Source organism: Xenopus laevis, chromosome 8L (assembly GCF_017654675.1).
Source record: "Xenopus laevis strain J_2021 chromosome 8L, Xenopus_laevis_v10.1, whole genome shotgun sequence".
NCBI lineage: Eukaryota > Metazoa > Chordata > Amphibia > Anura > Pipidae > Xenopus > Xenopus laevis.
In genome coordinates, this window is record NC_054385.1 from 116,219,372 (window position 1) to 116,244,963 (window position 25,592).

The 25,592-nt window shown below is 38.3% G+C and overlaps 2 protein-coding genes across 2 annotated transcripts; both read right to left on the minus strand.

Moving 5' to 3' along the window:
* Positions 1-6,877: 6,877 nt before the first annotated feature.
* On the minus strand, positions 6,878-10,736 carry LOC121397327 (olfactory receptor 10A3-like). The gene is made up of 2 exons (XM_041573961.1): positions 10,665-10,736; positions 6,878-7,837 (listed from the first exon to the last, which is right to left on the minus strand). Exons 1-2 carry the CDS (start codon positions 10,734-10,736, stop codon positions 6,878-6,880), a joined length of 1,032 nt encoding a protein of 343 aa, XP_041429895.1.
* A 10,093-nt stretch (positions 10,737-20,829) lies between these two features.
* LOC121397328 (olfactory receptor 2G3-like) lies at positions 20,830-24,733 on the minus strand. Its single transcript, XM_041573962.1, has 2 exons — positions 24,662-24,733; positions 20,830-21,789 (listed from the first exon to the last, which is right to left on the minus strand). The coding sequence occupies exons 1-2, from the start codon at positions 24,731-24,733 to the stop codon at positions 20,830-20,832; spliced, it is 1,032 nt and encodes a 343-aa protein (XP_041429896.1).
* Positions 24,734-25,592: the final 859 nt, after the last annotated feature.

Here is a 25,592-nt window from a genome sequence, read left to right on the forward strand (position 1 = left end):
TCTTTCTGTGATTTGGATCTTCATACCTTAAGTCTATTAGAAAATCATGTAAACATTAAATAAACCCAATAGGCTGTTTTAGCTTTCAATAAGGATTAATTCTATCTTAGTTGGGATCAAGTTATTATTACAGAGAAAAAGGGAATCATTTTTTAAAATTTGGATTATTTGGATGAAATGGAGTCTATGGGAGACAGCTATTCTGTAATTGGGAGCTTTCTGGATAATGGGTTTCTGGATAATGATACCTGTTTTTGTTTATATATTGGTTTGAAAGTGTTTTTGTATATGTGTGTAGTGTGTTATTTAATGTGGTTGTTTCTGTGGCTGTGCCCATATGTGTGAGTTTGTGCCTAGGTAAAAAGGGAGCTGATTTCCTTGGTGTATAGAATTGCTGTTATTAGGAAATCCACACTGGTTAAAGTGTCACAGGTGCTGTAGTTGCAGAATGTCGCTGTCAATTTGCGATAACTATCATTTTCATACACCATATCTGCCAGGATTCCAGCCCTAGGAACTTGCCAACTGTCAGCGATTGCTGTATAACCATTATACTGTTTGGGACTGGGACTTTGTTTAAACAATTGTTTGTAAATGGTTTGCTATTGAAAGCAGAATCTGTCTCTCCCTTGCAATTCTTTGCACTTCTCCAGCCAAGACTCCAGTGCTCACAATTCATTGTATGCTTCTATGCAAGTCTATTAATGTCTCCTGCCATACTTTTCAGTACTCAGAACCAGGAGTGCAGACAATTGCAATGTGGGAGACAAATACTTCTTTAAAAGCAATTGCGTTTGCTAATCTGCAGACTAGATTCAGTTCTATCATCCCCAGCCCAAAACAAGTTACCCCACATTATAGAAATAGAGCTGCAGAATATAATGAAACAAATACAACCCCAACTCTGAAATCATTCACTTGTCCAACGCAATTTGGAGAATGTCACTTACCTCACTTGTGTTCAAGGCAAGGTGTCAGATTCTTCTGAGACAAATATCGTGGAAAGTGGTAGAGGCACAACTAATAAATGCTGCATTTACATCTGATATTGCCCAGTGGGGATTGTGCAGCATTAGCCTCGGGGGGGCTAATTAATTTAATGGTGAATGTGAAAAGGGAAAAGAGAATAACAAAAAAAAGTCATTTGTATGGCACCTTCCACAATAAGGAATCACTGGAGACTTTGGGACTTTTCTGGGAATAAGAATTCAAGATATTCAGCATCCAGAATTAGTGATGGGTGAATTTATTCGCCATGCGAGAATTCGCGGGGGAATTCCCATGATTCGCCGGCGGTGAATAAATTTGCGAAAACCGCAGCGAAAATTTGCAGGTGTCAAAAAAAAATGGACGCTGGCACAGTTTCGCGAATTTCGCGGGAAATACATGAATTTTCCCGCAAAGCAAAACACCCCAAATTCACCCATCATAATCCAGAATCTTGATCTGATTTGCAGCTGAATTATTTATTTGATTCACAGGTTCAGCAAATGAATTAGGAATGATATAAGTGGTGTAACCTGCACTGGATATGGTAATGGCAATTTCTGATGAGTTTCTAAGGGCTCAGCGTGTTCTTACACTGGGCAAGCCCCAGACTCAGTACTGTGGCCATGTATTTGATGCAAATTAAGACATACGTATATATAGTGAATAACGTACCCCCTCTTGTAAAATATAAGGATATTATAAGTTACAGAGGAGTTTCATGACCATATAAAAACATGAGGCCGAAGGCTGAGTCTTTTTATACAGGTCATGGAACTCCGAGGTAACTTCTAATATCCTCATATTTTGCAACTGGGGATACTTTATTTATTATAATACACAAGTTTCGGTGAGTCATGTGACAGAAATGACATCAGAACTCACCGTTTATAACTGATGACATCGGAACTCACCGTTTATAAGGATATCATTTACAAGATATTCATGGCTTTTGTTTATTATATATAGTTACATAAGTCCATCAAGTACAGTCCCTCCAAATGAACCCCAGTGCATATACATACATATATATATATATATATATATATATATATATATATATATATATATATATATATATATATATATATATATATATATATATAAACAAGGGAAAGTTGTGCTCACCACTAGTTTTTAAAATCATTAGGCGGGGGTGCAATGAGGCTGTGACCACAAAATACATATAGACAAATACAAGATTCCTCTGCACTCAACCCATTATCAATATATTTAAGACAGAGACATTTTGTGCATACTGCTACTGAAAAATGCCTTACCCTTTAAACAAAACAGGGATTGTTGCAATATATTTAAGCTGGCCAACTACGTCAAAGTCATCCCATATCTGGCAGTATGCACAAAATGTCTCTGTCTTAAATATATTGATAATGGGTTGAGTGCAGAGGAATCTTGTATTTGTCTATATATATATATATATATATATATATATATATATATATATATATATATATATATATATATATATATATATATACACATACTCATTCTGACAAATCTATGCACTCACATATATAAACTATATTTACAAATTGTAGATGGGCGAATCTGTCCCGTTTTGCTTTGCCAAAAAATTTGGCGAAAACAAATCGAACTGCTTGAAGTCAATGGGCATCAAAATAATTCTGACGCGTGACAATTTTGACGCTAACGGCAATATTTATACGCACGACTATTTGGTCCAAATGCCTTAAAGTCAATGGGTGTCCGAATTATTTGTACATGCAATAATTTTATTTGTCACGCCAGATTTTGCGGCGGCAAATTTTCACCGCAAACCCATGCCTGGTGAATGTATTCGCTCATCACTAATTGTAGATTTTAGTATCACAATAGTCTATGATATTATGCTTATCCAATAAATAATCCAACCAAAAAGTGTTAATGGAATCAGCCATCACATCATCATCTGGCAGGGCAGATGAAAGAGTTCTTTTACTCTAGTCTAAAGGGGTGGCCTCTATTTCTCTGATCTTTTCTATGAGGATAATGAAGCTTTTTTCCAGAGAAAACAACCACAACCATAACAGTCTTTACTTATATAGTAGTTTAAATCTTCCATCCCTCTTATCAGTTTAGTTGCATGTCTTTATTGGTAAAGTCTATATAAATATACCAGTAAATCCTCAAAGTAATGCTGCTCTGAGTCCTCTGTCTAAAGATACACCACATTTCTTTCCTTCTATTGTGTGGGCTTCTGTATCAGACTTCCTGTTTTTAGGTTAAACCTCCAGGGCTAGGGCTTGAGCATGCTCAGTTTGCTCCTCTCTCCCTCCCTTTTCCCCTCTACCTCCTCCCTGCTGTAATATGAGCCCAGAGCTATGAGTGAGGAGAGAGAAACTCAGGCAGGAAGTGATGTCACACCATGACAATATGGCAGCTGCTATCATAAACAAACAGAGAGCTTCTAGAGCTTTTTACTCAGGTATGATAAAGCATTCTGCAGAATAAATCGTGTTATAGTTTCACTATTATGGCCAATATATTGGCAATAAACTACTTCAGTAGCTTTCCTTTTACTTTAAAGGAACAATTCAGTGTAGAAATAAAAATTGGGTATATAGAAAGGTGGTGCAAAACAAAAAATGTTTCTAATTTAGTTCATTAGTCAAAAATGTAATCCATAAAGGCTGGAGTAGACAGATGTTTAACATAATAGCCAGAACATTACTTCCTGCTTTCCAGTTAGTCAGCGACTTAAAGGGGGGCCACATGGGACATAACTGTTCAATGAGTTTAGTGGAAACCAAGAGAGCTGAAAAACAGGAAGTAGTGTTCTGGCTATTATGTTAGACATCCAGTCACTCCAGCCTTTATACATTACATTTTTGGCTAACTAACTATATTAGAAACATTTTTTATTTTGCATATACTATCTATTTACCTAGTGGCAGATTTATCAAAGGTCGAAGTGAATTTTCGAATTAAAAAACTTTGAATTTCAAAGTATTTTTTGGGTACTTCGACCATCGAATAGGCCAAATTCGACTTTGACTCCGATTCGAATTGAAAATACTGAGAATATTCGACCATTTCGAAAATCGAAGTACTGTCTCTTTAAAAAACTTTGACTTCGACACTTCGCCACTTTAAACATGCCGAATTGCTATGTTAGCCTATGGGGTCCTCCTAGAACCTAGAGCCAAAATTTGGCTAAGTTTTAAAAAGTCAAAGTATTTTTTTTGAAAATCGTTTGTTCCATCGATCGATTGAACGATTTTAATTTGACCAAAAACGGCCAAAAAAATTCAAAAACAAAAGTTCGACTATCGAATTTAGACAATTCAATGGTCGAATTTAGAAGTTTTTTAACTTCGAAATTTAACCCTGCACTGCATACTCAAGTTAAGGCCTTACCAGGGACCTATAAGGAGGCAAAATATGTTTTTATGCTTGAGGTAATGCCTTTTTAATGCAAGACATAACTTTATTTGCTTTAGTAGCCAATGAACGACGCTGCCTAGAATTATACACCTGGTTATCCACAAAAATTTCCAGATCCATCTCAAATAAGCATATATCCTACTCCCATCTTCACCTCATCTCATATCAGATGATGTCTCATAAATAGATTATCTTTTAAAGGGAATCTACTATTTTTAGTATCAGTGAATATTTTCTGAGCCCTTTTATGAAGTAATATATATTATCAGGGAGAAGTATAAGACTGAACTGTGGGCGTGATCAAAAGCTTCTTGTAACAACTTACCGTGGTGGTCTAGTGGGAGGGGGTTGGCAGGGGACGCCCGCCGCAAGGTACTTCCTCTTCTTCCAGCGTTACTTAGGGCGTGTCTCTGCTCCCTTAATAGGCGCATTCGCCTGGTTACGTCAGCGCGCAATGGCGCGAAATTTCAAATGTTTAAAAGGCACATTTGGGCTGTAGTTCATTGCCCGTTATATGTTTCTTCTTGTAACTTCCTGGGTGCACTACCTGTTTAGTTTTCCTGTTATTTGATACCCTGTTGTGACCCCTGCCTGCTACTGCCTATCCTGACTTCTGTAATCCTGATCCTGCCTGGTTACCGACTCTTCTGTATCCATATCCCTTCTGATTAATCTCTCGGTTTGACCCTTGCCTGTAGGACTCTGCTTGTACTCTGCCTGCCCCGACCCGGCCTGATTTGACTACGCTTTCTGTCTACACCTTGTACTGTGACCTTCTGCCCAAAGACTTTGCTTTACTGTCGTGCCCCTTTGCTCGTCCAAAACCCTTCGATTGACACCTCTCTTAATAAGACCTGGTGGCATCCGATTAGCCGAGGGCTCCTCCTGAAGTGAATGGTGGCTGTTAAAGGCAGAAGCAAGTGCCGTGAACAGGGTGCTTAGCATTGGTTCGGATTTAGGGTGCCGACTGTGACACTTCTTGTTTGAGAACATAAGTAAATTAGTTAGTAAAATTACCCAACATCCAGTTGTTTTTAGAGTAAATTAGAATATTTAAACTTAATTGATAGGAGACTTGATTGAAAACACAGGAATAAAGTAAAAACTTGATTTATTAATACAATTTATTTTGATGACACCAGGGCATGTATTCTGATTATGAAATATTACAAGGAGTTATTTTTTGGATAACTTTGGTTTTCTCGAATATCCTATCTTAAAATCAAATGAAAGCAACTAAGTCCTTATATTGTGCATCAGGTCAGCAATGTATTATCCAAAAAAGGTCAACGGCACACCGCATGCTACAGTTGGCATCACAGTGCCAGAATGAAATTAGGGTAACTAAATAGCACATGTTTACCAATTGCTGAATCTGTTCTTTGACTCTCTTTCTCTACTGAGTGGATGTAGGGAACATCTCTTTAGTCAGATGAGATTCAATTTTGGCTAAAGAAACTCACTAAGGGGCCTATTTACTAACATTGGGATTTCCTTTTTTTCATAATTTGTATTTTTGCTCTAATAATTCGAGTTTTTTTTTAATTTCTCTAAAACTCTAAAAAACTGTAATACAAAACTTCTTCAAGTTAAAGAAGAACTAAACCCTAAAAAATGTGTCTAAAAATACCATATTTCATTTACTGACCTTATTGCAGCAGCCTAAAGTTTCAGCTTGTCAATAGCAGCAATGATCCAAGACTTCAAACTTGTCACAGGGGGTCACCATCTTGGAAAGTGTCTGTGACACTCACATGCTCAGTGGGCTCTGAGCAGCTGTTGAGAAGCTAAGCTTAGGGCTCGTCACTAATTATCCAGCAGAAAATGAGCTTCCCCTGTAATATAAGCTGATGCTACAGGGCTGATTATTAAATTCTGATGCTAATTGCACTGGTTTCTGTGCTGCCATGTAGTAATTATCTGTATTAATTACTATTAATTCAGCCTTATATTGTGACATTTCTATTCTATGTGTACTGTATATTGTGAGTGGGTCCCTAAGCTCAGTAAGTGACAGCAGCACAGAGCATGTGCAGTGAATCAGCAGAGAAGAAGATGGGGAGCTACTGGGGCATCTTTGGAGACACAGATCTTTACTGGTAAAGGGCTGTGTATGCCTTGGGCTGGTACAGAAGCACAAAACATAATATACAACTTTTCTAGCTACTTATTTTTTAAGCTTTATTTCTCTTTAAAGCAGCCAAGGTCCCATAAATGTCAATGGGAGATGTGCTGATCCTACTGGAAATTTTTTTGTAGCCGTTCAAATTTTTAGAGGTTTTCTAAAAAACAATTTTAGCTTGTAATTCAGCACTTTTTTCTGTTTCTATTTTTTCTATTTGGATCTTTTAATAAATTTTCATGGCAGTGGTGGTTTTAGAGAAATAAAATGTAATCATGGTTTCAAAAAGATCTAATACCACTAAAATTCGACCTTTAAAAATGGTCCTTTAATTGTCTCTAAATATATAGTGTTTTTTATCTTTTAATATTGGAACGATCCTTGGCAAAGCTTTAGCCTCCTTGATTTTATTAAAGTTTTCTTTATATCTTTGTTTCTGAAGGCATAAATGAAGGGATTCAAAAGAGGAGTAATGACAGTATAAATAAGAGAAAGGAACTTGTTATACTGGGTTCCCTTTGGCACAACATACACAACTATAGCTGTGATATAATACAAACCTGCTACAGTGAGATGGGAAGAGAGGGTGGAATAGGCTTTCTGTTTAGATTCAGCACTTTTAATCTTCAAAATGACAATAATTACATGGGTATAGAGTCCGACAGTTACTGTGAATGGGACTACACCTGCAAAAAAGGCCCCAAAATTTGTGACCACTTGAGTGATAAATGTATTGGGGCAAGCCAGGGACTGCAGAGGATAATAATCACAAATGAAATGATTGATTTCATTAGGCCCACAGAATTCCAAATTAGCTGTGAAGACTGTGGAAATAGATACTATGATAATTCCAACAATCCATGGTAGAAGTGTAAGCTGCACACATAACTCCTGGGTCATAATAGCAGAATAATGCAGGGGCTTGTTAATAGCCAGGTCTCGGTCAAAAGTCATGACTGCAAGAAGGTAACATTCTGCAGTTCCCAAAGTACAAGAGCAAAACAACTGTATGAAACATCCACTGAAGGATATGCTCTTCTTATCTGCAATGAGGTTAGCTAAAAGATTAGGGACAATGCAAGTCACATACATTATTTCCAGCACAGCTAATTCACAAATAAAAAGGTACATCGGGGTATGAAGTGAAGGTTCCGCTATAACTAGAATAATAATGACAAAGTTGCCAAACATACAGATGATGTAGACAAACAAAACGACAAAGAACAGAGGAATCTGCAGCTGATATAAATCTGAAAAAGCCAATAAAATAAACTCTTCCACTGCCGTGTTATTGACTTTATCCATCAGGCTTCCAAACCGTTTCTGTAAGATAAATAGAAAAATTACAGCTGAATAGTCATTATTTAGTTCACATATTACATCTATGAAGATTTGCATTCATCCAGGTCATGATACACAGTATGTAACAGAATTAAGCCTTGAGCAACTGGACTTTCTGAATGTTCTTGAAAACGTTTCAGTTGAGCAAGTCCAGTTGCTTTAGACCTCATCCTCTTTGATACTGTTCACATATTACATTTTGCCGGAATGTGTAACTTTTCAAAAGCAGCTGATTGACCCATGTATGGGACTTTCCCAGTGTCCTGCATGTCCACCCAATAACAATCATAACTTTACAAACCGCCAAGTCATTGATTTCACCTAAATGAAAACAGCTTCAGCTTCCAACTCAACTTAAAGCTGAACTAAACCCTTCCCCAATAAAAAATAGCCCCATCTACTACTCTAGATGGCCCCCCTCCCTGCTTCCTACCCTCATAGTGCATTATTCAAGAAAGTGCCCCTAGACAGCATGCTTACTTATTTATGCAGAGTCGGGCAGTGCAGCTCATGGGTGCCATATTGTGGGTTTTTGGTCTTCTTCGGAGCCCCTTCAATTCGGCAATTTTCAGAACATTTTCAGTGCATGTGCAGTTGATATGAATACTGAATACTGCTACAACTGCACGGGGCCCATTCACCAAGCTCGAGTCAAGGATTCGAAGTAAAAAAACTTTGAATTTCTAAGTGTTTTTGGGCTACTTCGACCTTCGACTACGACTTCAACTTCGAATCGAATGATTTGAACTAAAAATCGTTCGACTATTCGACCATTCGATAGTCGAAGTACTGTCTCTTTAAAAAAAAACTTCGACCCCCTAGTTCGCCACCTAAAAGCTACCGAACCCAATGTTAGCCTATGGGGAAGGTCCCCATAGGCTTGCCTAACTTTTTTTGCCTAACTTTTTTTGGTAGAAGGATAATCCTTTGATCGTTGGATTAAAATCCTTTGCGCAAATCCTTTGCGCAAAATCCTTCGAATTCGAAGTCGAAGGATTTTCATTCCCAGTCGAATATCGAGGGTTTATTAACCCTCGATATTCGACCCTTGATGAATTTGCCCCCACATGTTCCAAATATAGCATTCCCTTACCCAAGAAGACCGAAGACCCAAAAGATGGCCCCCCATGAGCTCCGCTATGCTACTCTGCATAAATAAGTGAGCATGCTGTCCAGGGACACTTTATGGAATAATGCATTATGTGGGTAGGAAGCAAGAAGAGGGGACTATCTATGGTAGTAGATGGGGCTTTTCTTATTGGGAAGTTGAGTTCTTCTTTTGGAGGAAATTCCTGTAAGAAAAGATACTTGAACATTCGTCACTAGACTGGAAACAAGAATTTAAAACCTTATAAATACAAGTTCAATTGCTGAGAAATGTATTGTATAAAGGAAACAGTGATGTGATGATTATGGGGCATATTTATCAAGGGTCGAATTTTGATTTGAAAAAACTTGGAAATTCGAATTCAAATAGACCAACCAAAATTAAGCCAAAGTTTCTTTTTGGTCGAATAGGTCAGTTGTCGATAGAATAGGTCTGAATTTAGCCGAATTCGAATCGCGTGAATTGAAGAATTGAAGATACAGCACATTCGATCAAATTCGATTTGAAGATTTGAAGTTTTTCCCCCAAAAAAATTGAGTTTTCAAAGTCCACCAATTGACTCCAAATAGGTTCTAGGAGGTCCCCCATAGGCTAAAACAGCAATTCATCAGGTTTTAGATGGGAATGGTCGAAGTCATATTTTTGAAGAGACAGTACATGATATATTTCGATATTCAAATTTTCAAAAATCTTCAAGTTTGAATCGAATTTGGACTATTCCCTAGGCAAAGTACACAAGATAGCTCGAAATTCACCTTGACCGTTGATAAATCTGTCCCTACATATACAGTAATGGGACCTATTATCCAGAATGCTGCAGACCTGAGGTTTTTCCGCATAATGGATCTTTCCATAATTTGAATCTTCAGATAAAAAAATCATTGAAACATTAGTTAAACCCAACAGGCGTGTTTGACCTACTATTAGGATCAATTATATCACAGTTGGGATAACATACATGGTACTGTTTTATTATTACAGATAAAAAGGTAATAATCTTAAAAAAATTGTAATCACTAAGATAAAATGGAGTGTATGGGATGCGGCCTTCCTGTAATTCTGAGCTTTCTGGATAACCTGTTTCCAGATAATGGATCCCCTACCTGTATTATGTTGTATTGGCTCAACAATAGGATTGGAACCTGTTCTCTTTCACACCTCATCTAGCTCATTTTTTGTATTAAGAAGCTAATTTGATTTTTCTGCCACAGCTAACCTTTTTTATATCTTTCTCTTAATCAGACACAAATCTCTTTGTTTTGCTGGCGAACGCTAGCGAAACTTGAGCCCTGGATACAATTTCGAATTTTAGTGAATTATCGTTGTCCTGGCGAATGTATGCCTGGCGAAGTGTTGCGCTGTGAGCGAAGTGAATTTTTGGAGTTATGAAGATCCAAATTATGTACAGATCCATTGTCTGGAAAACCTGAGGTTCCCAACGTTCTGAATAACGGGTCCCATACCTGTATATTTGAGCAACTGTATTTAAATCACTCAGACTTAGTGATGGGCAAATCTATTCGCCAGGCGCGAATTCGCAGCGAATTTGCGCGATTCACCAAATTTTTTTGGTGGGAATTTCGAGGGAAATTCGCTAATTTTTCTGCGAAACGGCGCAAATTCACCCATCACTACTCAGACTCAATATTTAGAAACATAATCTATACTGAATAGATTACATTAGCATTCCCATTATAATACCATTATGTGACACTGGAAATCAATGTAATAATTTGCTTCTCCTTCATTTCGCTTTATAAGAAAGTTTCTCATAGTGATAATCAACTTTATAAATAGGCTTTGGGATGTGTATTTGAAATAAATATGATAAATGAACAAACATTTAGACAGAATACAAAGCAAAGCAGATTATTTCCAACATACAATCCACACTCATTATAATGGCAGGGACTGACTGCAAATCCCTCATGCAGGAATATAACAATCACTGCTACAGGTAGAACAACAGCACAATCATTGCAGAGGGATGTGAGTGTTTATTAGCTCTAATATTACATGGTTTTATTTCTGCAGGTTTCAGTCCAGTCCCTTATCATTATCCTGTTATTGGAATTTCTTGATAAGTTATGAATATTATTAATCATTCTGAAACTTCATTATACAGGTAGATGGTAAAATGATAAACATCTATGGGCTGATGATACCATGTCCCTGGTAAACTTATATTATTTGTACAATCCTGTCATTCCTACTGTTGTCAGCCTAAAATAAACATCAACTATGACACAATTTACTTCTATAATAAAGTTGTAAGGAGTTGTACTTACTATAGATCTGGGTGACCCAAAGTATGTGATCAGCTTCAGCTCAAAAAATAACACTGGGAGTCAAAGGTTGGACCAGGAGGTATAAATACTGTCTCTTGCGCTTAATACAGACCAGGGGAATTTAGTCGTATTAAACTCAAGGGAGGAATGATGATTATTGAAGAATTAACTCTTCCAGCAATTAATGTGTTACATCTATCAAGGGGAAATACAGAAATAAATATTGTTAATGTAGTTAAACCATATGGGATTGGATTAGAAGCAGGAAAAGGTGATTTAATGACTTGCTGTCCTGGTACAGTTAGACAAAGCTGCTAATCTGGCATTTATAGGAGCTGAAACTCATGGCTGGCAGGGGCCCAGGTAACAGTCTTAGTGGTAGAGTTGACACATGTTCCTGCCTCATGGTCTGGGCAGGCAGTGGGCCAGTGACATCACAGGGCAGGCAGATGATGTTGCAGTGTGGGCAATGATGTTGTGGGCCTATGACACATCAATCTGGGAAACCATTTTGGACTGGGCTCTCCATGGCCCACCAGGTAAGGTTGCCACCTGTTTGGCTTTGACCTGTACAGCCCAGTCCAACACAGTTTGGCCAGCTTAACAGTCATAAAGGCAAACACCACAAATTAAAATTTTTACAAAGTATAAATAGTCTATTTAAGTATGTTAGAGCTACCTTGTAAGTGCATGTATATGCAGGAATATAATATACCGTAGTTAATCTTTTTGTGTCTGACAGAATGTAAGTTAGGAGTGACCCTGGCTCATGGGAAGGAGGTGTTTCTCCATAGTTCTGTGTAGATCTGTGATAATATGGGATGTCCCATTCCCTATAAGATTAAAAGGATGGGATCAACATGAGCTTGGCTTTTGTTTCTGCCTGAGGAGTAAGTAGAAGTGCTGGAAATCCAGAGGCTGAACTAGGCCTCTTATTCTGGACTTAGACAGGACACCAGGATCCCATGAATGAAAAATAGTGAGACCCTGTCAAAGTACACCCCAGGGGTATAAGACAGACAAAATTAGTGAGCAAGGGCAACTCAATGCTCCAATGGCCTAGTGCCAGGGAAGACTGTGCCTGGATGGCATCCAATGTGAGTGTCTCTACATCTAGCCACCTTTATATTCATTTGACTTGATGTGTTCTTTCTTATTTGAGCCCCATAAGAGTGAGTGTATTATTTCTGTTTTTGCTGTTATTTACAGCAAACATTAAAACAAGTCGCTGCATAAGTACATTAAAGGATAGCATGGCATCACTATCCATTAAATGTTACTTAATAAAGTTCCTGTTAACTGTTTAAGAACCACTGGTACCCAAATTATTACTGCGCTCTGAGAATTCTAGTTCAACTTCACATTTCCTCCACTATATCCACGAGGGTCCAAACTAAGATCAAGAGGCGCATGTTCGTTTGGCAAGGAGTTGCTGGGAGTTATCCCTCACCCAGAGGGGTTGAGGATGGTTAAAGAGGCTAACCCTCATTTCCATCTGCCTGAAATACAGTGCACTAAATTCCATTCCAACGTTTCTATGTAATACTATATATTCTGCAGTAAATGTTCTGCTACTGTGTTCCTTTACTTTCTCAATAGTAGTCCAGCCAGACAGCCATTTACAAATAACCCAACTGACTTAACCTGGACATACAATATGCCCACATTGAGGCCCTCAGGCCAAATGATCGGATCACAACAATGGTAAATTCAGGCCGTTGGGGCAATGACCACTACAGAGTCAATGCATTTATTGTCCTCATGTGTTTTTAATTCTGTTATTAGCTGGGTGATTTTTAGCTAGGTATCATCCAGTTTTTAACTTTCCAAGTGATTCATTTGAAGTGATTCAGAAGATTAGGTGATGTAACAAGAATAAAAATGGATCAAAAAAGAAAAAGTCTTATTCCACAAGAGGTAAACGAATATTGGAGTGTTGGAGTGAAGTTGTTTCTTTAAAAAAAGACATTACTACCAAAAGCCTTTGGGTTTTCTGAATAACTTTGGGCACTTGATTTTTCTTTATAACGTAGATCACTTAATAAACAATTGATGATTGCTGAGTTCATTTTAACTATTAACTATTTAAGGCACTTCAAGGCTAGAATTTTTCAAATTTGCCTTTCCAATCACAGTCTCTTGAAGACTTTCATTTTGAATACTTGAAGAAGTGTTTTGTTCAAAACATGATCAGACCTATTTTAGGTTTTTCTTTTGCCTAATTCAAACTCAAATTTAAACTCAAACTAAAAATACTGATCATATAAAAATGTTTTGAAAAAACTGTGCAGTAAAATCAGATTCTACCCAGAATTTTCAATGAACCTGTCAAAGTTTGAATTATTCTCAAAAACTTGTGTTGAAAATTTTTTGGAATTTTGCCAATACAACTCTATTCAATTCCCAGCTCCTAGATGCCACATTTTTATAGTAAAGTTTTTTGCACTCAATAAATCTCAAAAATTTGAGTTTGTAGTTTTTTGGTGCAAAAAAAAACTTGAATTGCAGTCAAAGCTGAATTCAAATGTTCGGAATGTTGGGACATTGTGTATATACTAAGGGACATGGGGGACTAAGGGACTGCATTTATCATGCTGTGTAAAAAGTGGAGTGAAGCATTACCAGTGATGTTGTCCAGAGCAACCAATCAGCAATTAGGTAGAAAACAATAGCAAAGATGTTTTACTCCATTTTTTTAAAACAGCATGATAAATAGACACCTAAAGGTTTCAGCTTAGCTCCAAAGTGTTTTGTTTTCCACATATTTCTTGTTTTGCATGACATAAGCTTCAATGGGTGAAAGCATTGGATAAGGTCAAGAAGTGTACTTAATGTAGAATGATTCCATAGCTTGATTAGCAATTTTTTCTTTCTATGTAAGGGTACAGGTAAGGATTTCTTGATGTGTAGATGTTGCAATAACCACTGCCACTTCAGGGTCATCACATCTTAATCTTGAGGTTGAATCAACCTAAAACTACCTTTTGAAAAAGTCATGTTGTTGATGAAACAGTCATTGGGGGAGTTTGGCGGTGCTGGATGATCAAAGGAGGGTCCTGTTTTGCAACAACTCTGAATTTCAGTTGCAATATGCAAAATGTTGGCTTGTGGTGCAGACATGGCTTTAATGAAAACAAACAGATGACAACTGGGGAAACATAAGTATTTGTTTTTTGTACTATTTAGACATAATTGAATATATTTGCCTCATGCTTTAAATCCACACAACATACATAAGCTTCCAGGAGTCATTAATCATATGAACATTAAATGGCATAATCTGTATGAGTGGGATTGTCTGATATTGGGACAAAGGAACCAGCATTTTCTATTTTTGCAGTCAAGCAGAAAAGTATTTGCATAAGAATACTACCTTGATCTCTCCTTGCACAAAAATACATTTACATTTTTTAATGTTCTACGAGATGGGCCCCTCTCACCTGCCACATAGTTTTATGGGTTAGGTTATGGTTTTCCTTGCCTTTGGTGTCCAAAATAAAATGTGCCCAATGCCGTACAAAAGCATGTTTTGTGTTGTTATCTGGTATTACAGCTGAGTGAGGAATAAGTCTGTGAGTGGATTTTGTAGGGTTCAGTTTGTGACACCCTGGCCAACACTATATATATGCCAAGTATTTAGCAGAAAAAAATTAGTTTGGCAATATTCATAAGGACCTTTTTTGGCTAACTTGGTGACCAGTGTACTGAATCATTTGTGTCATCTCCAAATCCTCCAAGCAATCTATCTAACAAACTGTCTGTCTTCAGAAGATCCAACCTGAGTACCTGGGTAATTACTTTTTGGGGTGACATTAGCTTCTCAGGATCTCCCAAATATGGAATGAGCAGCTTTATCAAACACAGTACACAGATAATGGTAAATGTCAAGTATAGGAAGGTTTTATTATCTTTTTACAGAAACTACCTTGATCAACAACAACAACTCAGCTGTCTTATATCATTCATGTCTTATAGACCACAGTGTAGAAAGAGATACAGATAAAACAATTTGCTAAATAACTCAAAAACCTCAAATAATAAAAAACGATGACCAAATGCAAGTTGTCTAAGACTATCACTCTCTACTTCATACTAAAAGTTAACTCAATGGTAAAAAGGACTGGAGCCCAAACTGCACTGCATACTCAAGTTAAGGCCTTACCAGGGACCTATAAGGAGGCAAAATATGTTTTTATGCTTGAGGTAATGCCTTTTTAATGCAAGACAGAACTTTATTTGCTTTAGTAGCCAATGAATGACGCTGCCTAGAATTATACACCTTGTTATCCACAAAAATTTCCAGATCCATCTCAAATAAGGATATATCCTACTCCCATCTTCACCTCATCTCATATCAGATGATGTCTCATACATGGATTATCTTTTAAAGGGAATCTACCGTAAAGCTTAATTGTTCTGAACTAAAAATATAATCCCCTGACCTTGTATCATCAGTCCTACACCCACCTCTATCCTTCAGTTTCATCACCATTATTTTTAGTATCAGTGAATATTTTCTGAGCCCTTTTATGAAGTAATATATATAATCAGGGGGAAGTATAAGACTGAACTGTGGGCGTGATCAAAAGCTTCTTGTAACAACTTACCGTGGTTGTCTAGTGGGAGGGGGTCGGCAGGGGACACCCGCCTCGAGGTACTTCCTCTTCTTCCAGAATTACTTAGGGCGCGCGCGACGTGGTTACGTCAGCGGGAAATTTAAAATGTTTAAAAGGCGCATTTGGGCTGTAGTTCATTGTCCGTTATAGGTTTCTTCTTGTAAGTTCCTGAGTGCACTACCTGTTTGGTTTTCCTGTTATCTGATACCCTGTTGTGACCCCTGCCTGCTGCTGACGATACTGACTTCTGTAATCCTAATCCTGCCTGGTAACCGACTCTTCTGTATCCATATCCCTTCTGATTGATCTCTCGGTTTGACCTTTGCCTGTCTGACTCTGCTTGTACTCTGCCTGCACCGACCCAGCCTGATTTGGACTATGCTTTCTGTCTACACCTTGTACTGTGACCTTCTGCCCAAAGACTTTGCTTTAATGTCGTGCCCCTTTGCTCGTCTAGAACCCTTCGCTTGGCACCTCTCTTAATAAAACCTGGCGGCATCCGATTAGCCGAGGGCTCCTCCCGAAGTGAAAGGCGGCTGTTAAAGGCAGAAGCAAGAGCCGGGAACAGTGTGCTTAGCATTGGTTCGGATTTAGGGTGCAGACTCTGACACTTCTTGTTTGAGAACATAAGTAAATTAGTTAGTAAAATGACCCAACATCCAGTTGTTTTTAGAGTAAATTAGAATATTTAAACTTAATTGATAGGAGACTTGATTGAAAACACAGTAATAAAGTAAAAACTTGATTTATTAATACAATTTATTTTGATGACACCAGGGCATGTATTCTGATTATGAAATATTACAAGGAGTTGTCTACCAAAATAAATATTTTACTGTTATCATTTTCGATAACTTTGGTTTTCTTGAATATCCTATCTTAAAATCAAATGAAAGCAGCTAAGTCCTTATATTGTGAAGCAGGTCAGCAAAGTATTATCCAAAAATGTCAACGGCACACCGCATGCTACAGTTGGCATCACAGTGCCAGAATGAAATTAGGGTACAGTAAATAGCACATGTTTACCAATTGCTGAATTTGTTCTTGGACTCTCTTTCTCTACTGAGTGGATGTAGGGAACATCTATTTAGTCAGATGAGATTACATTTCGGCCTATTTACTAACATTGGGATTTCCATTTTTTCATAATTTGTATTTTTGCTCTAATAATTCAAGTTTTTTTTTTTAATTTCTCTAAAACTCTAAAAAACTGTAATACAAAACTTCTTCAAGTTAAAGAAGAACTAAACCCTAAAAAATGTGGCTAAAAATACCATATTTCATTTACTGAACTTATTGCACCAGCCTAAAGTTTCAGCTTGTCAATAGCAGCAATGATCCAGGACTTCAAACTTGTCACAGGGGGTCACCATCTTGGAAAGTGTCTGTGACACTCACATGCTCAGTGGGCTCTGAGCAGCTGTTGAGAAGCTAAGCTTAGGGCTCGTCACTAATTATCCAGCAGAAAATGAGCTTCCCCTGTAATATAAGCTGATGCTACAGGGCTGATTATTAAATTCTGATGCTAATTGCACTGGTCTCTGTGCTGCCATGTAGTAATTATCTATAATAATTACTAATCAGCCTTATATTTTGACATTTCTATTCTATGTGTACTGTACATTGTGAGTGGGTCCCTAAGCTCAGTAAGTGACAGCAGCACAGAGCATGTGCAGTGAATCAGCAGAAAAGAAGATGGGGAGCTACTGGGGCATCTTTGGAGACACAGATCTTTACTGCTAAATGCCTGTGGTTGCCTTGGGCTGGTACAGAAGCCCAAAACATTTGCAAGATTTCTAGCTACTTCATTAGTTAAGTTTAGTTCTCCATTAATCATGAACACAGTGCCAGTGAGGCACAGCGACAGTGCCAAACAGGTTACAAGGGGAGGCAGAATGTCACTCCTTGACTATGAAGATTTTCATTCATCCAGGTCATAGTATATCTAGTATAGGTCAATCTAAAAACAACTGGACTTGCTGAGTAATCAATGAAGACGTTTCACTACTCATCCGAGCAGCTTCTTGAGTTCAACTGACTGGTGTGGGAAGTTCTCGGCATATAAACTCTTCCACTAATCCATTTACAATGGCACATTGTAACTCTTCAAAGAGGTGACATCTGAAGAAACTCACAGAGGTGTTGATTCTGTGTAGTTGTGATAGGATTATCCAATGTGTCATGCAACTCCTAGATACAGGTGTTACTTGTGAGAGTTGCATGAATGGATGTGTGAAGTGTTCTGAATCCGCCGGGAAGAATTAACCTGGAGGCAGAAAGATGAGACACCAAAGAACACCAAAGACACTTGGGTTAGGAACCTATCAGATAGGGTACTAACCCAGCCTGAAAAGGATGTGTTAGCCAAGGGGTTAAACTATGCAGTGACACCACAACGCATACCAGTAGTTGAACTCATTACAGCCACAGAATCTGCTATCAAAAATAATAACTTGAAAAAGGAAGAAGCAGAACAACTCCGGCTAAAAGTGTCAGTTGCTTTGTCAAGTGCCAGAACACCTCCCTCTAACCTTACTACAGAAGAGAGGAGAGCACTCAGCTCTCTGAGTAAGGACCCGAACATCACTATCCTGCCAGCAGATAAAGGGCGATGCACAGTTGTGCTCAACACAACTGACTATGACTGCAAGATAACCACTCTGCTCAGTGATAGCAATACATATGAACCCTTAGGGAAAGACCCAACCAGTGGTTACAAGAAAAAGGTGATCGGTTGCCTACAACAACTTGAAAAGGAGAAAGTCATTGATCGAATTTTATACCACCGTCTGTATCCCAGGGAAGCCACACCATGCTTATACGGACTCCCTAAAGACTCCACAAAGAAGGAGCCCCACTAAGACCCATTGTCAGCAGCATTGCAAAATTCTTGGCTAACATCTTAGCCCCGTTGGTAGGCAATACAGTGCATCATATCCAGAATGCCAAAGAGTTTGTAACCAAGATTCACTGCGTTACACTAGAGGCAGAAGAAACAATGGTGTCATATGATGTCACTTCATTGTTCACATGTATACCTACTACAGAGGCAATTGAGACTGTAAGAAATTGACTGCAACATGATAACACCCTCAGCAGCAGAACGAAGCTCAGTCCCAACCAAGTTTGTTTGTTGCTAGATTTGTGCCTTAACACCACATACTTCAAGTACAAGAACCTTTTTTATAGACAGAAACATGGCTGTGCAATGGCTTCTCCAGTCTCTCCCATTGTAGCAAACTTGTACATGGAGGAAGTGGAAAGGAGGGCCTTACTTACATTCCAGGGAACTACACCGACTCACTGGTTCAGGTATGCGGATGATACTTGGGTTAAAATCAGATCCAATGAAGTGGCGGCCTTTACAGAACACATTAACTCAGTGGACAATAACATCAAATTCACAAGGGAAGATGTCCACGAGAACAAACTTGCTTTTTTGGACTGTTTGATCTGTATCCAAGAAGGGGGTAACTTGAAGACGGAAGTATACAGGAAACCCACTCATACGGATCAATATCTGTTGTTTGATTCCCACCATCCACTGGAACACAAACTGGGTGTCATTCGAACCCTGCACCACCAGGCGGAATGTGTGGCAACTGATACAGAGTCCAAAGACAAAGAGCAAAAACATCTCAGAGGAGCTTTGAAAGCGTGTGGCTACCCAGAATGGGCCTTTGTCAAAACAGCAGCAACCAAGCCCAACAGGAACACCAATAGAAATAACCGCCCGGAGACACATAGTAGGCGAAACATAGTCATCCCATATGTAGCTGGAGTGTCAGAGAAACTCAGGAGGATTTTCAACAAACACCATGTCCCTGTGTTTTTCAAACCTAGCAACACACTGAGACAAAAACTGGTACACCCAAAGGATCAAACACCAAAAGAAAAACAAAGCAATTTGGTATACGGAGTCCAGTGTAGCGAGGAGTGCACAGATCTATACATTGGGGAGACAAAACAACTGCTCACCAAGCGAATGGCTCAGCACAGGAGGGAGAACTCTACAGGGCAAGACTCAGCTGTCTTTCTACACTTAAGGGACACTCATTTGAAGACAGCAAGGTCCAAATCTTGGATAAAGAAGACCGCTGGTTTGAGCGAGGCGTGAAAGAGGCGATTCATGTCAAGGTGGAGAAACCATCCCTGAACAGAGGCGGGGGCCTTCGACACCACCTGTCTGCTACATACAATGCTGTTCTAACTTCTGTACCCCGGCGGATTCAGAACACTTCACACATCCATTCATGCAACTCTCACAAGTAACACCTGTATCTAGGAGTTGCATGACACATTGGATAATCCTATCACAGTAACTACACAGAATCAACACCTCTGTGAGTTTCTTCAGATGTCACCTCTTTGAAGAGTTACAATGTACCATTGTGATTGGATTAGTGGAAGAGTTTATATGCCGAGAATTTCCCACACCAGTCAGTTGAACTGAAGAAGCTGCTCAGATGAGTAGTGAAACGTCTTCATTGATTACTCAGCAAGTCCAGTTGTTTTTAGATTGACCTATACTAGATAAATGTCACTCCTTGTAACTTAAAAAGGCAAATTTCTGGTTTTAAAACATGAAATTTGGCCTTGGTCTGGTACAGAAGCACAAAACATAATGTACAACATTTCTAGCTACTTATTTTTTAAGCTTTATTTCTCTTTAAAGCAGCCAAGGTCCCATAAATGTCAATGGGAGATGCGCTGATCCTACTGGAAATTTTTTTTTAGCCGTTCAAATTTTTAGAGGTTTTCTGAAAAAATTTTAGCTTGTAATTCAGCACTTTTTTTCTGTTTGAATTTTTTATATTTGGATCTTTTGCTACATTTTCATTGCAGTGGTGGTTTTAGAGAAATAAAATGTAATCATGGTTTCAAAAAGATCTAATACCACTAAAATTCAACCTTTAAAAATGGGCCTTTAATTGTCTCTAATTATATAGTGTTTTTTGTCTTTTAATATTGGAATGATCCTTGGCAAAGCTTTAGCCTCCTTGATTTTATTAAAGTTTTCTTTATATCTTTGTTTCTGAATGCATAAATGAAGGGATTCAAAAGAGGAGTAATGACAGTGTAAATAAGGGCAAGGAACTTGTTATAATGGGTTCCCTTTGGCACAATATACACAACTATAGCTGTGATATAAAACAAACCTGCTACAGTGAGATGGGAAGAGAGGGTGGAATAGGCTTTCTGTTTAGATTCAGCACTGTTAATCTTCAAAATGACAATAATAACATGGGTATAGAGTCCGACAGTTACTGTGAATGGGACTACAGCTGCAACAAAGGCCCCAAAATTTGTGACCACTTGAGTGATAAATGTATTGGAGCAAGCCAGGGACTGCAGAGGATAATAATCACAAATGAAATGATTGATTTCATTAGTCCCACAGAATTCCAATTTAGCTGTGAAGACTGTGGAAATTGATACTGTAATAATTCCAACAATCCATGGTAGAAGTATAAGCTGCACACATAACTCCTGGGTCATAATAGCAGAATAATGCAGGGGCTTGTTAATAGCCAGGTCTCTGTCAAAAGCCATGACTGCAAGAAGGTAACATTCTGCAGTTCCCAGGGCAGTATTGGCAAACAACTGTATGAAACATCCACTGAAGGATATGCTCTTCTTATCTGCAATGAGGTTAGCCAGAAGATTAGGGACAATGCAAGACACAAACATTATTTCCAGCACAGCTAATTCACAAATAAAAAGGTACATCGGGGTATGAAGGGAAGGTTCCGCTATAACTAGAATAATAATGACAAAGTTGCCAAACATACAGATGATGTAGACAAACAAAACGACAAAGAACAGAGGAATCTGCAGCTGATTTAAATCTGAAAAAGCCAATAAAATAAACTCTTCCACTGCCGTGTTATTGACTTTATCCATCAGGCTTCCAAACAGTTTCTGTAAGATAAATAGAAAAATTACAGCTGAATAGTCATTATTTAGTTCACATATTACATCTATGAAGATTTGCATTCATCCAGGTCATGATACACAGTATGTAACAGAATTAAGCCTTGAGCAACTGGACTTTCTGAATGTTCTTGAAAACGTTTCAGTTGAACAAGTCCAGTTGCTTTAGACCTCATCCTCTTTGATACTGTTCACATATTACATTTTGCCGGAATGTGTAGCCCTCAACTTTTCAAAAGCAGCTTATTGACCCATGTATGGGACTTTCCCAGTGTCCTGCATGTCCAAGAATCAAATAGTGATCTCATACCCATTAACAATTAATTTTACAAGCCGCCAAGTCATTGATTCCACCTACATGGAAACAGCTTCAGCTTCCAACTCAACTTAAAGGAACAGTAACGTCAAAGAATAAAAGTGTTTTAAAGTAATGAAAATATAACACAGTGTTGCCCTGCACTGGTAAAACTGCTGTGTTTGCTTCCGAAACACTACTATAGTTTATATAAATAAGCTGCTGTGTAGCCATGGGGGCAGTCATTCAAAGGAGAAAAGGCTCAGGTTACACAGCAGATGGCAAATAAGCTCTGTCTGTCTAATGGTGTTATCTGTTATCCACTATTTAACCTGTGCCATATAGCCGTTTTTCAATTTCTGCCATTGCTCCACAGCAGCTTGTTTATATAAACTATAGTAGTGTTTCTGAAGCACAGCAGTTTTACCAGTGTAGGGCAACAGTACATGATATTTGCATTACTTTAAAACACTTATATTTTTTGGTGTTACTGTTACTTTAAAGGAGAACTAAAACCTCCCCCAATAAAAAAGCCCTCTATTACCCTAGAATCTAGTCCCCCCTCCCTGCTTCCTACTCTCATAGTGCATTATTCTAGAAAATGCCCCTAGACAGCATGCTAGTGGAGTTCATGGGCACCATATTCTGGGTCTTTTGTCTTCTTTGGATCCTCTTCCCTTCGGCAATTTTCAGAACATTTTCGGTGTTGATACAAATACCAGAATACTCCAACTGCACATGTGCCAAATTCCCCAGAAGATGGCGCTACTCTGCTTAAATAAGTGAGCAAGCTGTCCAGGGACACTTTATGGAATAATGCACTATGGGGCAAATTCACTAAGCGCCGAAGCGCCGAACGCTAGCGTTAATTCGCTAGCGTTTGGCATTTTCGGTACATCGCAAATTCACTAACGAATGCTGGCGTAATTTCGCTAGTGTAACTTCGCACCCTTACGCCTGGCGAATTTGCGCAACAAACGAAACTACTCAAATTCACTAATATACGCATTGTTCTTTACGCCACCTTTTACGCTAGACTTCCTTCGCCACCCCAGACCAGACGAAGCTCAATAGAGTAGATAGGGATTGCTTCAAAAAAAGTCAAAAATTTTTCTAAGTCCCAAAAAACGCTGGCGTGTTTTCTACATTATGGGTGATAGGCTGAAAAAGATCGAAATTTTTTTTGGGGCTCCCCTCCTTCCCCCCTATATTTCCTGACTCATGGCAACTTACCTAGACAGTGGGCACATGTGTAAGGCAAAATAACAATTTTATTTGATGTTTTGAAGGTTTTCTAGCCATTTGTAATGATTCTAAGTATTCCTCCATGGAAATTTGAATTTGGCGCCGTATGCAAATTAACCTTCGCTAGCGTAACTTCGCTTCACTTAGCGAATCAACGCTAGCGCAACTTCGCAACCTTACGATACCCCTGTGCGCAACTTCGGATTTTAGTGAATTTGCGGAGCGGTGGCGAAACTACGCCTGGCGAAGTGTGGCGAAGTGCGGCTGTAAGAAAAGATACTTGAACATTCTTCACTAGACTGGAAGCAAGAATTTAAAACCTAAATACAAGTTCAATTGCTGAGAAATATATTGTATAAAGGGAACAGTGATGTGATGTGAAGATTATATAAACAGGAATGGGGCCTATTATCCAGAATGCTCCAAACCTGGGGTTTTTCCGCAAAATGGATCTTTCCATAATTTGAATCTTCAGATAAAAAATCATTGAAACATTTATTAAACCCAACAGGCGTGTTTGACCTACTATTAGGATCAATTGGATACCATACATGGTACTGTTTTATTATTAAAGATAAAAAGGTAATAATCTTAAAAAAATTGTAATCAATAAGATAAAATGGAGTGTATGGGATGTGGCCTTCCTGTAATTCTGAGCTTTCTGGATAACCTGTTTCCAGATAATGGATCCCCTACCTGTATTATGTTGTATTGGCTCAACAATAGGATTGGAACCTGTTCTATTTCACACCTCATCTAGCTCATTTTTTTCTGTATATGAACATCATGTATTAAGAAGCTAATTTGATTTTTCTGCCTCAGCTAACCTTTTTTATATCTTCCATTCTCTTAATCAGACACAAATCTCTTTGTTTCGCTGGCGAACGCCAGCGAAACTTGAGCCCTGGATGCAATTTCGGATTTTTGTGAATTAGCGTTGTCCTGGCGAATGTATGCCTGGCGAAGTGTTGCGCTGTGAGCGAAGCAAATTTTTGGAGTTACGAAGATCCAAATTATGTACAGATCCATTGTCTGGAAAACCTGAGGTTCCCAACGTTCTGAATAACGGGTCCCATACCTGTATATTTGAGCAACTGTATTTAAATCACTCAGACTTAGTGATGGGCAAATCTATTCGCCAGGCGCGAATTCGCAGCGAATTTGCGCGATTCACCGAATTTTTCACCGTTTTGCGAATTTCGCTGGAAATTCGCAAACTTTTCGGCGAAACGGCGCAAATTCACCCATCAAAACTCAGACTCAATATTTAGAAACATAATCTATACTGAATAGATTACATTAGCATTCCCATTATAATACCTTTATGTGACACTGGAAATCAATGTCATAATTTGCTTCTCCTTCATTTCTCTTTATAAGCAAGTTTCTCATAGTGATAATCGACTTTATCAATAGGCTTTGGGATGTGTATTTGAAATAAATATGATAAATGAACAAACGTTTAGACAGAATACAAAGCAAAGCAGATTATTTCCAACATATCATCCACACTCATTATAATGCAGGGACTGGCTGCAAATCCCCAATGCAGGAATATAACAATCACTGCTACAGGTAGAACAACAGCACAATCATTGCAGAGGGATGTGAGTGTTTATTAGCTCTAATATTACATGGTTTTATTTCTGCAGGTTTCAGTCCAGTCCCTTATCATTATCCTGTTATTGGAATTTCTTGATAAGTTGCGAATATTATTAATCATTCTGAAACTTCATTATACAGGTAGATGGTAAAATGATAAACATCTATGGGCTGATGATACCATGTCCCTGGTAAACTTATATTATTTGTACAATCCTGTCACTCCTGCTGTTGTCGGCCTAAAATAAACATCAACTATGACACAATTTACTTCTATAATAAAGTTGTAAGGAGTTGTACTTACTATAGATCTGGGTGACACAAAGTATGTGATCAGCTTCAGCTCAACAAAATAACACTGGGAGTCAAAGGTTGGACCAGGAGGTATAAATACTGTCTCTTGCGCTTAATACGGACCAGGGGAATTTAGTTGTATTAAACTCAAGGGAGGAATGATGATTATTGACGAATTAACTCTTCCAGCAATTAATGTGTTACATCTATCAAGGGGAAATACAGAAATAAATATGGTTAATGTGGTTAAACCATATGGGATTGGATTAGAAGCAGGACAAGGTGATTTACTGACTTGTTGTCCTGGTACAGTTAGACAAAGCTGCTAATCTGGCATTTGTAGGAGCTGGAACTC

What these genes read in the sequence shown, in the direction of transcription:
- LOC121397327 (XM_041573961.1), bottom strand. Translation starts at nt 10,736, where the DNA reads ATGAGAAACTTTCTTATAAAGCGAAATGAAGGAGAAGCAAATTATTAC. An exon ending in ATTTCCAGTGTCACATAATG is followed by an intron (nt 7,838 to 10,664) that starts GTATTATAATGG and finishes TTTATCTTACAG; the next exon opens with AAACGGTTTGGAAGCCTGAT.
- LOC121397328 (XM_041573962.1), bottom strand. Translation starts at nt 24,733, where the DNA reads ATGAGAAACTTGCTTATAAAGAGAAATGAAGGAGAAGCAAATTATGAC. An exon ending in ATTTCCAGTGTCACATAAAG is followed by an intron (nt 21,790 to 24,661) that starts GTATTATAATGG and finishes TTTATCTTACAG; the next exon opens with AAACTGTTTGGAAGCCTGAT.